Here is a 14,231-nt window from a genome sequence, read left to right as displayed (position 1 = left end):
CGAAATGTTGGAGACAACATTCTAGTGTTGTAATTCTTTGTAGCTGGGTAGTTTAGATATAGGATTGCTGTCTAGGTTATTTTTTTATTTATTTATGTGTAATTATTCTTCAAAAAACAGTAATTCTTATTTAGTTTATTTGAACAATATTAGATTTTTCTGGGCTTTAACTTTTACTGTCAAAGCTTTTTCCTTTCTTTTATGAAAGTATGCAGTCAACAACAGATAGCTCAAGAACATCAGCGCAGACCATTATTTTAGTTTTTATTTCCTGTCAGTTTTCTTTGTCTAAAGGTAAAGACATGACAAACTTTTTATTCCTGTTCAGCACAGGTTTGGGTTGAAAAAAAAAAATTGTAATTTTCTGCATGTTGGGTATGCAGATGAAATAATAACCACAGTGGTTTGCATTTAAGAAGCAATTTACTCATCCATACTTGTGGTATGCAATAAAGCAGCATTCATTGATAACGCTAATTGATAAAGTTAAAATACAGTTGCCTTAAGTAGTTATAGAAGGATGAGCTTGAACAAAGTCCTGAGGTGTGAGAATCATGAGAAGCAGTAGTCTGGAAAGTTGCTTTTGTAACCCAAACGTAGGTTTATGAAGAAGAGGGAAACTTTATCCCTTCCCATTAAATTAGTCTCATGCTACCCTGCGGTGTGCTTAGTACTACTGATGTTCTCAGCATGCTAACCAACTCTCCAAATTCTGGGCAGCAGGTAGGAAGCGAGATGCTGCTCTGGGAATGCTAGGACTATGGAGGGAGAGTGAATCAGGAATGCCTCATGAAGGGCTAAAGCTCTTCCTCTGCTGAAGTCCTTACCTGGCCTTCCACCTTCACACATCCCCGATGTAGCAGAGGAGAGGCTGTTATCTGCTTTTGTGTAACATCAGCTATCTTCTCTTCTTGGTTTTATTAACTTAGTACAAGCTCAGGTGGAGAGAAAAAGAAGTACTTTTCCATACAGCAGATGGATAAATTGTAGAACTCACTGGTAGGAGACATTGTGGAAGACAGAAGGATAAACAAGTCCGGCCCCCTCCCTCATCCCCCCCAGAAAAGACCACTGATGGTAACTAAACACAAATATGTGGATGCTCCCTCTGCCTTCGGAGCTCCCTAAGTAGTAAATTGCTGGATAGAGGAAAGGGGTTTTGTGAAAATGATATTTTTACTGCTGTTTGGCACATTCGGGCACACAGTACTGAACTTTGTGGTCTGATGTTTCTTACGGTATTGAACAGTTAAGAACAGTTGATCTTCCACGAACCGTTTAAGAGTTTGTTTTTAGTTGTGAAATACTTGGAAGATGCTGTAGAATACTTAGCCATGTGGGGGTTTTGTGCGTATGTGTGGGTTTTTTTGTTTTATGTTTTTATGTTTTTGCTTCCGTTCCTCTCCACCTGCCAAAACTGGAGTTTTATTATTTTCCTGTTTCTGTACACTGTCACTGGGAAAATGCATGATTCGGAACTTTGCCTTGAAAGGCTGATGAAAGAATAATTTATTTAAAAATCAATGCAAAATATTAATTAGAGAAATAAAAGTTTAACTGTGAAACTGAGTTAGGTTCTGCTAGAGGGCTTGTTTTTGCATGTTAACGGAAGCTTCAGATCTGGGTCCTCCTTTTGTCCTCAGCTATGGAATCTAAATTTCTTGCCTTATTTTAGCTGTGTAGAAGTTAGGCATTTACAATAATCAAGTATGCTCCTTTTGTAGTTAATTGGGGGGTTAGGAGGGAGGAAAGAGAACCTTCTGCCCAAAAATGGTGTCATGAATTACCCTTTAGACAAGCCTCTAATTCTTCCTTGATTAAACAGGTAGCTAAGATTCCACATGAAAACTTTTCATAATGCAAATTGGGAGGTAAATTGCTTTCTGTGTGTGTTGATAGTAAAAGCGCAAGTTCATAGAATAGTATTAGGTGGGAAGTGGTATTTCTTTCTGCTGACCTATGTCAATTATAGTGTAGTTTTGAATACCATATTATTGGTGTAATTCTCTATAGGTATAAGCTAGTACAATTAGACTGTCTTAGTATAAACAGGCATTTTGTAAAATAGAACCGATAGATGAATTCCAGTGGCATGGAGTTATAAGGTAATTTCAGTCTGGTTTCATGGTTTTGGAACAGATTTATATGAAAGGTCATTTAGTGCTCCCTCTGTACAGGTGATACCTACCTCTTTATGACCAAGTTTATATGCAAATGTCTGCTGTTCTGTGCAAAACAAAATCTACACTACTTCAACTCTCTTAAGAAAATCCCAGGCAGCCCATAATAACTCTTCTTTTCAACATGCAGAGCATGGAGGGTGAAATAATGAGTATATTTCAATTAAAACTGTTTATGAAATCTGTTCAAGCTTTCTGCAACTCTCATGCTTGTATAGCCAGAGGTGACTACGAGCTTGTTTACAATTGCCGCTTTCTTTAGGGAATATAATCACAGGTAGCTTATTTACATTTCATCACTATTTCCTGAATAGGCAAGTCAATTTAAAAAAAAAAAAGTGTGTGTGTGTGTGTATGTGTATATATGTGTGTGTATATATATATATATATAGGAGTGTTATATAGGAGTGTATGTGATTTATTTAAATGTAAATCCTATTCTTCTGCGATGTAATTTATAGCAGTGCAGAATGCCATAATTTTTCTTTGGTAGTTTCTTGCAGGTTAACTTGTTTCACATGCCTCTTGCAGACATAGCAGTGTTATCTTCTAAGGTATCACTTTTGTGCCTATGTTTTTCAGCTTCTGCTCACACTACTGAAAAGAAACAGGTCAGTGTTTTTCCTCTAAAGAAAAGAGTAGGCAGCATTAAGATCATAGAAATGTTTTCCAGTCCTCCACTGTGTCTCCCCTTAGAAGATGGGAAAATGAAACATCCCACACCTTAGTACTACTGTGGCTGGATTCCTTCTGCTGAAAGTTTAAATATCTTAATGTTATTCTACAGACCACACTGTGCAGGATCTCTCAAGCACATCCCCAAAGAGTGAAATTTCCTGTTACTTGAAAGCTCATAGGATGAAAACCAGCATACAGATGCTTACCTATAGAAAAGCACAACGTCCAAAAAAAGATACTGAAGTTCAACATGTAAATGTTCCTGTGACAAACAGTTCTGGAAATTCTCTCATTTTCTCAGACTTCACTTGATCTGCAACTTTGAACTGTGCAAGCCAGTTTCGAAGTTCCTCTGTTGCTTGGTGTTAGGTGGACTCCACTGTTTCATCTTTTCTGAGGGATGCCAAAGTCTCACTTTGAATTCTTGAATGTAAAGGACTTTTTTGATCTTGAACTATGTTATTTCTGACTGTTCTCTTCTTCTAGATTGGTTACTAGACTTACTTATTTGTTCACATAAAAAAAAGATAAACTTCTGAAAGTGTCTTACCGGATTATACAGATGTCATTTGGCAACCAGCAGCCTCACTAATGTGTTCTATGCGTCTTAGAAGCAGTTATGCTGCACACTCAGCTTCGCAGGGGAGAGATAACAAGCAAGCTCTGCTCTGGTCACAGAACTTTTGTGTTCTTTCCTCTTTAATGTCCTCATACTTGGCTGTCTTCATATGAGAAGCAGGCTGTATCTCTGTCCTCAGATTTCTAGTCAGCTATATATCCTTCAATCCGAAGTAGCTGTAGCACTTCCTTTTTTTTAGGTCAGACACCAAACTCTAAATCTCCTTCCAGAAAGAAAGCATCAGCAGTTTTCTCCTCTTCCCTTTATATTGCTGTCTTTGGAAGATGCTCTTGATATTGATCCACAGTTTCCAGAGTCTGAGTTCACTGTCGTGAGGAGGAATCACTTTATGGAATTCCATTATTTAATTTCCAGCTCTCTTTGACAAACTAATGAAGAGCCTTTTCTTCTTGCCCTTCACAATTTCCTTCAGGCAAGGCTGCCCCCCAAATCCTTTCCATATTGTCAACTGTTAGTGTTTTGTGGCTATTTTGAGTTGCTTTACTTTGAAGCAGTTTTCACTATTTCTCCAGGTTTGCGAGGAGGAGGGAAGCCATAGCTTTCTCCAGAATTCTGATGATCCTACTAGGATATGATCTGTTAACTGTTGTAAAAGCCTTTGAAAAATTCCCAATTATATATTTTGTTTGATGTACTTATGTTTCCAAGACTGTTTTGACAGTCCCTACAAAAACTTGTTAAAAAGCTGATCTCTAATGCGTTTAGAGGAAAGGTCTGTATGCGGAATAACAGATGAGAAATAAAGTATGAAAATAAGTGATCAGCCCTTGTTATAGAGGGGAGCACTAATGATGCCACTCTGGGTTGGGTTTGGAGGTGGTTTGTTTTCAGCATAGTCATAAGCAGCTGTGAAGACAGCATGAATAAGGAGGGGATAAAATCACAGAATCACAGAATGATTGAGGTTAGAAGGGACCTCTGGAGATCATCTAGTCCAACCCCTCTGCTCAAGCAGGGTCATCTAGAGCGCGTTGCCCAGGAATGTGGCCAGATGGCTTTTGAACATCTCCAGGGAAGGAGACTCCACTACCTCTCTGGGCAACTTGTTCCAGTGCTCAATCACCCTCACAGGAAAAAAGTTTCTCTTCATGTTCAGACAGAGCTTCCTGTGTTTCCGTTTGTGCCCATTGTCTCTCATCCTGTCACTGAGCACTGTGGAGAAGTCTGTGGTTTTGCTTTTTTTTTTTTTTTTTTTTGGTTAAGACTGAAAGCTAAGCTCAATAATTTTATGAAACTGAATGTTTTTATTGTAAAATGGCAAATGATACTCAGGGTTGATTTTAAAAAAAAAAAAAAATTGGGGAAGAATAAACCTGACAGTAAATCTATACAGTGATGAGCTTTTATTATGTAGTTTCCAGCGAGATCTTTTTTTTTTGTACACGAGCAAGGTTTAGTACTGTGGTTCCTTAATAAATGATTTAGCACAGATAGTTACCATTTACTGAGGTAACTTTTATTCCTCAAGAGTTGTGAATATGTATCTGTAATGTTTCAAGTGCAGTGCGCCAATTCTAACGAGATAAAATGGATGAGGAATCAGGTCACACCATCTGGCCATAGGACATGTTAGGTTTAAAAAAAAAAAAAAGTTGATGAGAATTTCCAGTATCTTTGAAGAAAGATGTTTGCAAATGGCATATATGCTATATTTTATGGTATATCTGGAAGGTGATATTTGGAAGAAACATTTTTCAAAGGCATGTATAGAAATGGATACTGAATTTCCATTGCAGGTCAATTATGCATCCTTTTACCTCACCTCAGTAAACACGTTGAAAGATGTCAAATGATTTAGAGTGATTTCATATTTTAGAAAATGTTATCCAATGTTTATCTTTCTCTGAAACATTTTTCACTGCAAAACAAAAACAATTTTTCAGCAGAGAGGGTGGAGGGTGATATCTTCTTTCATGAGTTGAAGAGTCCAGTGTGCTTCTGTTGTATAACTATAGATTAAAATTATCTATTCTTGATGTTCGAAGGAGTGTGGTGCATTTATTTCCCTTGGTGTATGTTTCTTTTCTTTGTAGAATTTTCCAGAAAAGGATCTTCTACACTGCCATTCTAAGGATGTGATTGAAGCTCACTTTATGGCTTGCATAAAAGAAGCAGATGCTTTAAAGCACAAAAGTCAAGTCATCAATGAGATGCAAAAAAAGGATCATAAGCAGCTGTGGATGGGGTTACAGAATGGTAAATACAGTGCATCAAATATGAATTACACTTAGATGTTGCATGCTAATAACTAATTTCTTCAAATTTCAGTTGTGGTACAGGATGTGAAATACCATTTTTCTGCAGAGTTTTAGCTCAACGTAGCGGAAGAGATATGTTTGAAAAATCTGAATTGTATTTATTATGCAATAATTCGATTGTAGCTTGAGGTATTTGAGGAACTGAATTGGGTTGTGATTCTGTTTAAAAAAACAAAACAAAACCAAAACAAACAACAAAACAAAAAGACTAAATACTGTCTAGTATGCTTTTGTGCACCTGATAGTTGCTATTTTGGAGACGGCTGGGGGCGAGTATGAGTGGTATTGAATATGAACCATCTTGGAACGTAAAAGAAGAAAAGTTGGCTCCTCTAGTTTTTGCTTTAAGGATCGTCTCTGATAGACAACGTAAATAACTTTATTGAAAGTTATTCAAGGTAGATTAATGATCTTACTTCCCTCACCCAAATTTAGAACTTTATTACTGCTATTACCATGGCTTTTGCAAAGATTTCTGCATAAATAAAATATCAGCTGAAAAGGTATTTCTATAATAGCTGCCGACAGCAAAATATTTCAGAACAGCATGTTATAATTAATTTCCTTTCTTTGCACAGATGGCATGAATCTATATTGCAGTATGAAATATAACATTTTTGGGTTTAGTGTCTCTTCTTTCTTATCATGGTTCTTGCAGCAGGCCTTTGGAAGTGTTGGCCTGTAAGGTGAAGAGCTTTGCACCTGCACTTTGTAGATATTTCAGAAACTGCTGGTTGGAAAAGGCTGTAGCACCATTCTAAAATGTGTTTTTCCTGTTTTCCTTAGTTTGTCGTTATAGTACTGGAAGATTTATTTTATGGCTGCTATAAGCATGAAAATGCTTAAGTATGCTGAGAGATGAAATCCTAAATACTTAAAATGTGTCTCTGCACATGTGTTCATAAGAAAAAAAATGAACTAAGTACAGGAGAAGCTGCAAAGGAAAGAAGACATGTCATACATTTGTTTGCTTTAGACCATTAGAAAGGTGCCAAATCAGTTTGAGGCTAATGCCTTTTTTTAGTGAACATATAGTTTTTTTTATTGCTTAATGATGATGCCTTCCATATTAAAGATACTCTTGCAATAATTTTGAAGGTGCTGAGTGCTCATGAGGTGGCTTAACCTCTATTTACTTTGACAGGTTTCTAGCTCTCCTGCAATTAAATCAGTCTTAGAAAGAAATTGGAGGATTATCTTAGTTTAATATTTGAGTGGTGAGATCTTGAAGGTTGCAGCTAATACATGCAGACTTTATCTGGTAGGAAATAGCTCCTTATCTGATTTACTACAAAATATATATTTTAACTGCTAGAGAGATTCTATTTTGTATAGATACTAGTCAGCAAACTGATAATCTGTTCACTTTTGTGAATTATGAGTAAATAAAGATTCTGGCCCACTGGAAGCCAGAATCCTTATGGAAATTGATGTTTTCGTAAAACTTACGCTGTTACAAGTCAATTGGAACTGCATGTTTAATAATTTTGTGAGAAGACCTTTCTGTTGCAATAGTAGTTGTGTTAAGGACAGTTTAATTCAAGAGGAGTAAAATGCTCTGCCAACATAATTTTGTTTTCTGTTTTGAGAGTGATTAGCTGTGTTGGGAAATGAAAAGCTGTCACCTAATGCCAGTACTCACATGTCCCAGCAGTGCATTTTATGTGCTCTTCTTATTAATGTTTTGTAAAGTTCATACTAAAAGACCTCTAACATGAGAACTATATTTATGGCAGAACAGTTGACTACACAAAGAAAGCTGTGTGAGTGAAGGTTCTCTACTGAACCAGAAAACATAGACTCTCTTAAGGAGAACAGCCGTGTGAGGTAGGAAAGCAGGTGTGGTCTGTTCTTTCTGTTCTCATCTGTACAGTTGGTCATTTATCTATGAGTATCTTCAGTTGCAGGCAAAACAGAATCACACTGTTTTGCTTTATGATGTTAAGGTCAGAGGTTGCTTAGCAAGGTTGCTTTCTAAAAGATTTCACTGTATTTAATGAGAGATGGCACCTGTGGAATCTGACACCTAAATGAGAAGTTAAAACAATCTTTTTGAATACTTTCAAATGCTAATTTTAATTTCTCAGCTCTTCATAAAAGAGAAACAAGAAAAGCTTGTGAAACCAAGAAAACACTTTTAAAGCATGTTGTATCTTTCAGTGTGTTTTTATAGGCTTTCGTTTGAGATGTAATAATTTTAAATCTCTTTGTGAAACGATGAATGACCACAAAAAAAGAAAAGAAAGTAGCATTTGTGATAACTGTCTTGTAAGTAATGATACATCTGCAGGCTTTTTTTCTTTGAAACTTCAAGCGATTTTCTTCAGTTCTTAAATTAAAAAAATTTTGCTCTATTTAGTGATTGAGAGCAATGCTTACTGGGTATGCTACTATGGTATTAAACTTATATTTCTGAAAAAAAATCCAATTTTCCTTTTAGGAGAAATTTAACTACCAACTACAAATACAATTTGGGATAAATGTTTCTACTGAGCAGGAAGTGCTTGGACAAGGAGCATGAGAAACTTTCCAGTTGCTCTGTAGCTCTGATCCTTTTTATGGGACAAGCTGTAGCAGTGAATTTGTGGCAAAACCTTGTGCTGGGAACAGCTGATTGGTATTCACAACAGCCTTTACATCCCTCCTCCCACCATATTTGGTTTTGTGTTAACAGGCCACCAAATCAGGGAGGAAGACATACTTTTCTATTGCTTGTGCTGTGATTTCTTTTTATTTATTTATTGCTTATTCTTCAGGCTTCAGTTAGCCAATTTTTAGTCCCTAACGTTGATAGCTCTTAACTAGAGCGCTCCTTTTGGACAGGTGCTTCTGTACCACCCTAGTTTTCACCAGCATTGTGGGTCTTTGAATGTGGTAGGGAAGAGAAGCTTTGTGCGAACACCCAAGGTAGGCTATGTAGCTATACTGGCCTTCAGTCCTTTGTAACAATTATTAAAGTTCTTTCATCAGAATTGATGGGAAATCTTACTGTTGTTCTTGCTATAGTAATGTTATGGCTGTTTTTATTACAGATAAAGAGAATTTTCAAGTGTGTAGTGTTTTCCTGGTCTCTTGCGTGGAAAGAAATACGGGCTTTTGGGTCTGACACACTAAGGCTGTAGGTGTAGTGATTTCTTAGGATCAAATCAATGAAAGCTCAACAGTTTTTTAAAAAGGGGAGGGTGTGTTTTTTGCATAGTTGAAAAAATTAATAATTATAACTTCAGTGAACAATAGTTGTGATAAAGGAAGATTTTTAGATTCAACACAGCTGCTTTTCGTCAGATGTGGGGAGACATAAGCAATCATACCCGGACATTTTCACAGGCGTCCTCTATAATTGGTAAAGACCAGACATGTTAGTTCTGATACCTGAATGTAGAAATAAACAGTAAGAATTCATGACCATTTTTAAGGCTCTTAATATATTATAAAATATAATGAAGGCATTATTTTATTGTTACATATATATAGTTATGTATATGTATTATGTAAGAAGAATGTAATGCTTATTCATACTGTGGAGTTCACAAAAAGTTAAATGGTCCTGTTGAATTGTCCTTATTAAAGAAAAATTCCCACAAACATTCATAATATGCAATACTTAATCTTTTAATTCATATGATTTTCTTTTCATCTTAATGTCGGAATCAGTCCTAGAGTTCACGAAGAAATTCAAGAAAATATATCTGAAACAATCTTGGGGTTTTGAGGGCGTATTTTTTCTGGGTTATGATATTCCTATTTGTTATTCTTTGGAAGCTTAAAAATTTCTAGAGACATACATTAGCAGAATATTTTATTTATTGTGTATGCATAGCCTAGTCAGGTTTGATATATACATATGTTTCTCCTATTTGTAGAGAGCTGGTAGCAGCAGTAGTTTTATTCTGTTTAGCTTGGTCCAAGATGATGAGCATGCTTTGGTAACTGTGAACAAATCTCTGTAATCTCAAATGGAGTTTTGTCACCTAAATGTCATTTGAAGTTTGAATTAGGTATTATGTGCTTAGAAAATTATTATTTAATAAGAGGATGAACAAGCTATTACTTTTTAAATCACAAAGCCATCCTTTTTTTTTTTTTCCTTCCTTATGTCTCTTCCAAAATGGTAGTATCTTTACTTGTTCTGTTTGTAGTGATTTCATTAACTAGAACAATTCCTTTGAGCTTTGAAAATGAGCATATTGGTTAAAGAGGAATTTTAAAAACTTGTTGTTGTTTTCCTGGTTTGTGGTTAAAAATTTCTGTAATTATTGTCAATGCCTACTCCCTCTGGAGTTAAGAGAGGGTGGCATACGCCACGTGTTAGGGTTGCTGATATTGTGAACACTGGTGAATGTGGTATAGACAAGTTAAAATGGCCCAGCACAAATACCACCCAGATCTGATTTGATGCTGAGCTGGGCCTAACAAATCTGACTAGATTCAGACAGGCTGGATCTGCAGAATGAATCAGATGTATCAGAATAGGCCTTCACAGGCTTACGTGTGCATGTTTTGTTTTTTGTCATCACTATCATAACTTCTTTTTGGGGATCACTGTTTATTTGGCACCAGTGAACTCTGAAGCTTTCTCATTTGTTAACTGAATGTAATAAGGATATTATATATATTAAGGATATTTTTATATATATATATATATATAAAAATATATATATAAAACCAATATATAATATTGGTAAAGCAGTGCTGTGTTTTGTGAAAAGTCTTAAATAGTTTGCATCTATGCTATGTTTCTCATTTCATTTGTTGTTGTTAGGAGTTGAGGTCTTTTTCAGGGCATGGAGCTCCAAAACTTTTAGGGAAAAGATTCTTGCAGTATGTTTTAAAAACTGGATGATCTGAGTAAGAAATAAAATGAGAAGAATTATATCAAAAAAGCTAATTCAAGCTAAGTCCTTGGTAGATAGTTATGAAAATAGTGGTAGTAGGTATTTTCTATTGTAACTAAATACCTATGTTTTCATCATTTGAATGAAAATGTAACAAAACGTGATTAATAGCAAATGATAATGCTGATTCCTTATCTCTGCTGCACTTGTCTTCTGCTTTTTTTTTTTCCCAGATATTTGGTAGACCTGGATAAAAATTGAGAGAATCTTTGACTGTATTTCTCTGAATCTACTTTGCTTTACTTTTTACGGCCTCTTTGCTTTCTTTTTCCCCCTCCCCCTAAGCTGTATCATTTCCTGAGGTATGCTGAAGGAGGCATATGGCCTAAGAAAAGGTCTATGTAAACTATCTTTAAGACATTTGTACTTTCCTTAGGGGTGATGTGTGGGTTTTTTGTTTGTTTTTTGGGTTTTTTTTTTTTTTTGGACTTGCATTCTGAGATGCCTCTAAGTTGCTTTCTGCTAGTAAACTCCTGAAACTCTCAGGACTCATTTTTCCTTTGACTTAGCCAAGCAAGGCTGTAACAAGCCCTGCTGCTCAATCTCTTTTTTTTTTTTATACAACCTGTGGGCTGTATGTGCAAAAAGTGGATTACAGTATTTTGTTTGATAGTCATCAGCACTTTCTCTTTAGTTTAAGCCACAGTACCTACTGACATCTGCTTTTAGGCTATGCAGAAAGCTTAATTAAAGTAGGAAGTGTGCATTTTCACATACAACCAATGAAAAGAAAGTATTCCATCTTGATTTTTCTTCTCCTGAACCTTTTCCAGATAAATTGATTGACTGATAAATTGAGGTAATACTTAGGAAATAGTGTACTTAAACATACACAACGAAGTCTCCTTTTAATTAAAAAATGAAAAGAATCAGACGGATGTTGGTAAGGTATGGCATTCTTTGAGTGTTGTTACTTTACTTCAGCGCCTGTGGTGGGAAGAGTATTTTAACATCTCTCTAATTAGCTTCTGTCGTGTACATTTGTAGAACATGTGCTAACCTCCTCCTACCTCTCCATATCCAATAGTTTACCTCTTCTGAAGACTGTCTGAAAAGACTAGTAAACTTGTCTGCCGTCATTAATTGTGGGTTTGTATGATCTGTTGCTTGTATGATCTGTCACAACATGCAAGTAACCTAAATGTCTAAAAAGAAAAGTATTTTTTCTAACTGTGGATTGTGGCAATGTGTAAAACAGAAAAGAAAAAAATGTCTTAAGATTTAAAGGTGCCATAGCGGTATTCCAAACAGCGCTATCAAAGGCTAACACTCAATTACACTAGTCAGCAAGGGTCAGGCATGTATTTGAGTCTTCCTGAAGTTCTTGACGCTCTTGATTATCTGCGTTTTCATTTTATAAGAATGTTTAGATGGCTTAAAGTCACCTACTGAGAGGTCCTCAAATAACTGAGACATGAGAATAACCATCTATAAATAGAGTGTTTCTGAATAGCCTAATTCAATTAATTTTGAAATGTTTACGTCTTCCTGGAAACAGCATTGAAGTAGAATTGATGCTAAATTTTGAGAAGACTCCTTTCTGGCTTAAGCAGTTAAAGGCAGTGTTTGTTAGAACACAAGTCAGTAGATAGGAGATTTATTTTAATATTAGGAAAACCCACTTTACATCTTGACTTGCAGCTATAGGTCTCAGTATGGTGCAGTATGGTTCCAGATTCTGTGAATGACATGATGGATTGCACCCTTAGCAAGTTTGTTTATGGTTTAAAGAAAAAAAATGGGAGTGGTTGATACACTGGAGGACAGGTCTGCCATTCAAAGGGACCTTGACAAGCTGGAGGAACAGGCCATCAGGAGGCTCCCAAAGTTAACTGACCCAAGTGCAAAGTCTTATACCAAGGACAGGAGGAAAAAAAAAATATATGTACACCTCAGTGCAGCCTACGGACTGACTGGGAAGCAGCTTTGTGGAAATGGGGCTTGGTGAACAGCAGGCTGAACAAAAGTCAGCAATGCGCTCTTGCAGAAACGAAGATTAAACAGTGGGCTGCTTTAGCCATTGCCCCTGCCAGAACATAGGCAGCTGGTGAAGGGAAGTGACTGTTCCCCCCCTGCTCAGCACTGGTAAAATTGCATCAGGAATGCTGTGTCTGCTTTGGGATCCCAGGATGGAAGGAATGCTGACAAAAAGAAAAGAGGCTAAAGATGGATCTAATAGCAGCTTTCTGTTACCTAAAGGGAGGGGTTATAGGGAAGACAGACTCTCAGACAGGCCTCCGTTGGCCATAGAGGTTGGCAAGTACAAAAGGCAATGGTGACAAGTTGCGATGAGCGGAATTCTGATTGTATATAAAGTGGGGGGAAGTTTTTAGTGAAAGTGGTCAAGTGTGAGCCAGTTGCCCAGAGTGTGCTCTGTCTCTGGTGACAGTCAAAACTTGACTGGACAGGGCCGTGAGCAAACTGATGTAGTTTTGTAGGCAGCTCTGTTTCGAGGAGGAGGTTCGACTAGATGACCTCCAAAGGCCCTTCCAAATCTAATTTTTTTTTCTGTGGTCCTAATACATCAGTAGAAGAGTCTTTGGTCTCCTAGTTAATGTTAGAGTTGGTTCAACATAAATACTTCTAGCCGTGCTTCATTTCTGTGGGCTGTATGGTTATTGGACAGTGATGAAGCACAGAGAATAGACAAAAATTTATTTTTTTTAACTCAAGGATTGGACACATTTTTATGGAAAATGCAAATTGATATCGTTTGCGTAGAATGAGAGGCTAAATTTGATTTCAAGTGTTTTTTAAATTTGTACAATGAACTGTGGTTTTAAAAAGAACCTAGGAATTGTATAGGAAAAAAACATGAATAATGCTACCCAGAGGGCATATACCTGTTTCTTTAGGTTTTTTTGAGGTTTTTAAAAATTATGTGGAGACAAAAGCCCTGAATTGCCATTTCCTGTGTGAATTTGAACAAAAGTCTTTCCCTCATTCCTGCATTAATTCTTGCTGCTCCTTAAAGCCACAGCTTGCTTTATTGAGTCCTGGAGTCAGTATCTTGTTAGCACTTGCATCATCATCAAATACAATGGCAAAATAACTCCTTGCTATTAACATCTTTCTGTTGATTAAGGATTGTTAGCTCTTTTGGCCACTGTTTTACCGTGGGAACTCCATTTTACCTGAGCATATACCAGGGCCAGTGTGCCTTCTTGCAGGTCTCTCCTGGATATAGTTTCTCATGCAGGAAAAATTGCCTCAGTGTGTGTATGTTTATGCTGACTTAAAGCTATACTGTGTTAAAATGTGTATTGGTTGCGTGTGTTCAAGCAATGCCCTTTACTCTGTGTCGGTGATCCATTTTGGTTACTGTTTTTCTGAAGAGTCGGGTGGATGGAAGAGACCCCTCCTTACCATCAGGCCTCGTGTGAAACTTAACGTTATTTATCTGAACCATGGAAATGGTTGTATTCCGGTGAATGGCTATAATTCTCTAACACAAGTGAAACTAATTATTCTGATTGTTGGAAGATCATTGTCCTGAGAGCTCAGTCTAAGAAAGAGGTCCAGCCTTGAAAATTTCAGTCTGTACTAATCTGTAGTTACTACTGCTTAATATTAGGAAGTT

The 14,231-nt window shown here is 36.6% G+C and overlaps 1 protein-coding gene across 6 annotated transcripts in view; it reads left to right on the top strand.

Annotated features, from left to right (window-relative positions):
* The window catches only part of ATG5 (autophagy related 5), a 119,215-nt gene that overhangs the window by 20,800 nt on the left and 84,184 nt on the right, over window positions 1–14,231 (top strand). For all 6 annotated transcript variants that reach the window (XM_068937933.1, XM_068937935.1, XM_068937936.1 and 3 more), the window contains one exon: window positions 5,532–5,694. In XM_068937933.1, coding sequence (XP_068794034.1) covers window positions 5,532–5,694 — 163 coding nt within the window. The remainder of the gene's footprint in view (window positions 1–5,531; window positions 5,695–14,231) is intronic.

Source organism: Struthio camelus, chromosome 3, assembly GCF_040807025.1.
Source record: "Struthio camelus isolate bStrCam1 chromosome 3, bStrCam1.hap1, whole genome shotgun sequence".
Lineage (NCBI taxonomy): Eukaryota > Metazoa > Chordata > Aves > Struthioniformes > Struthionidae > Struthio > Struthio camelus.
The sequence above is the reverse complement of the archived record's forward strand: the minus strand, read 5'-3'. Positions and strand labels throughout refer to the sequence as shown.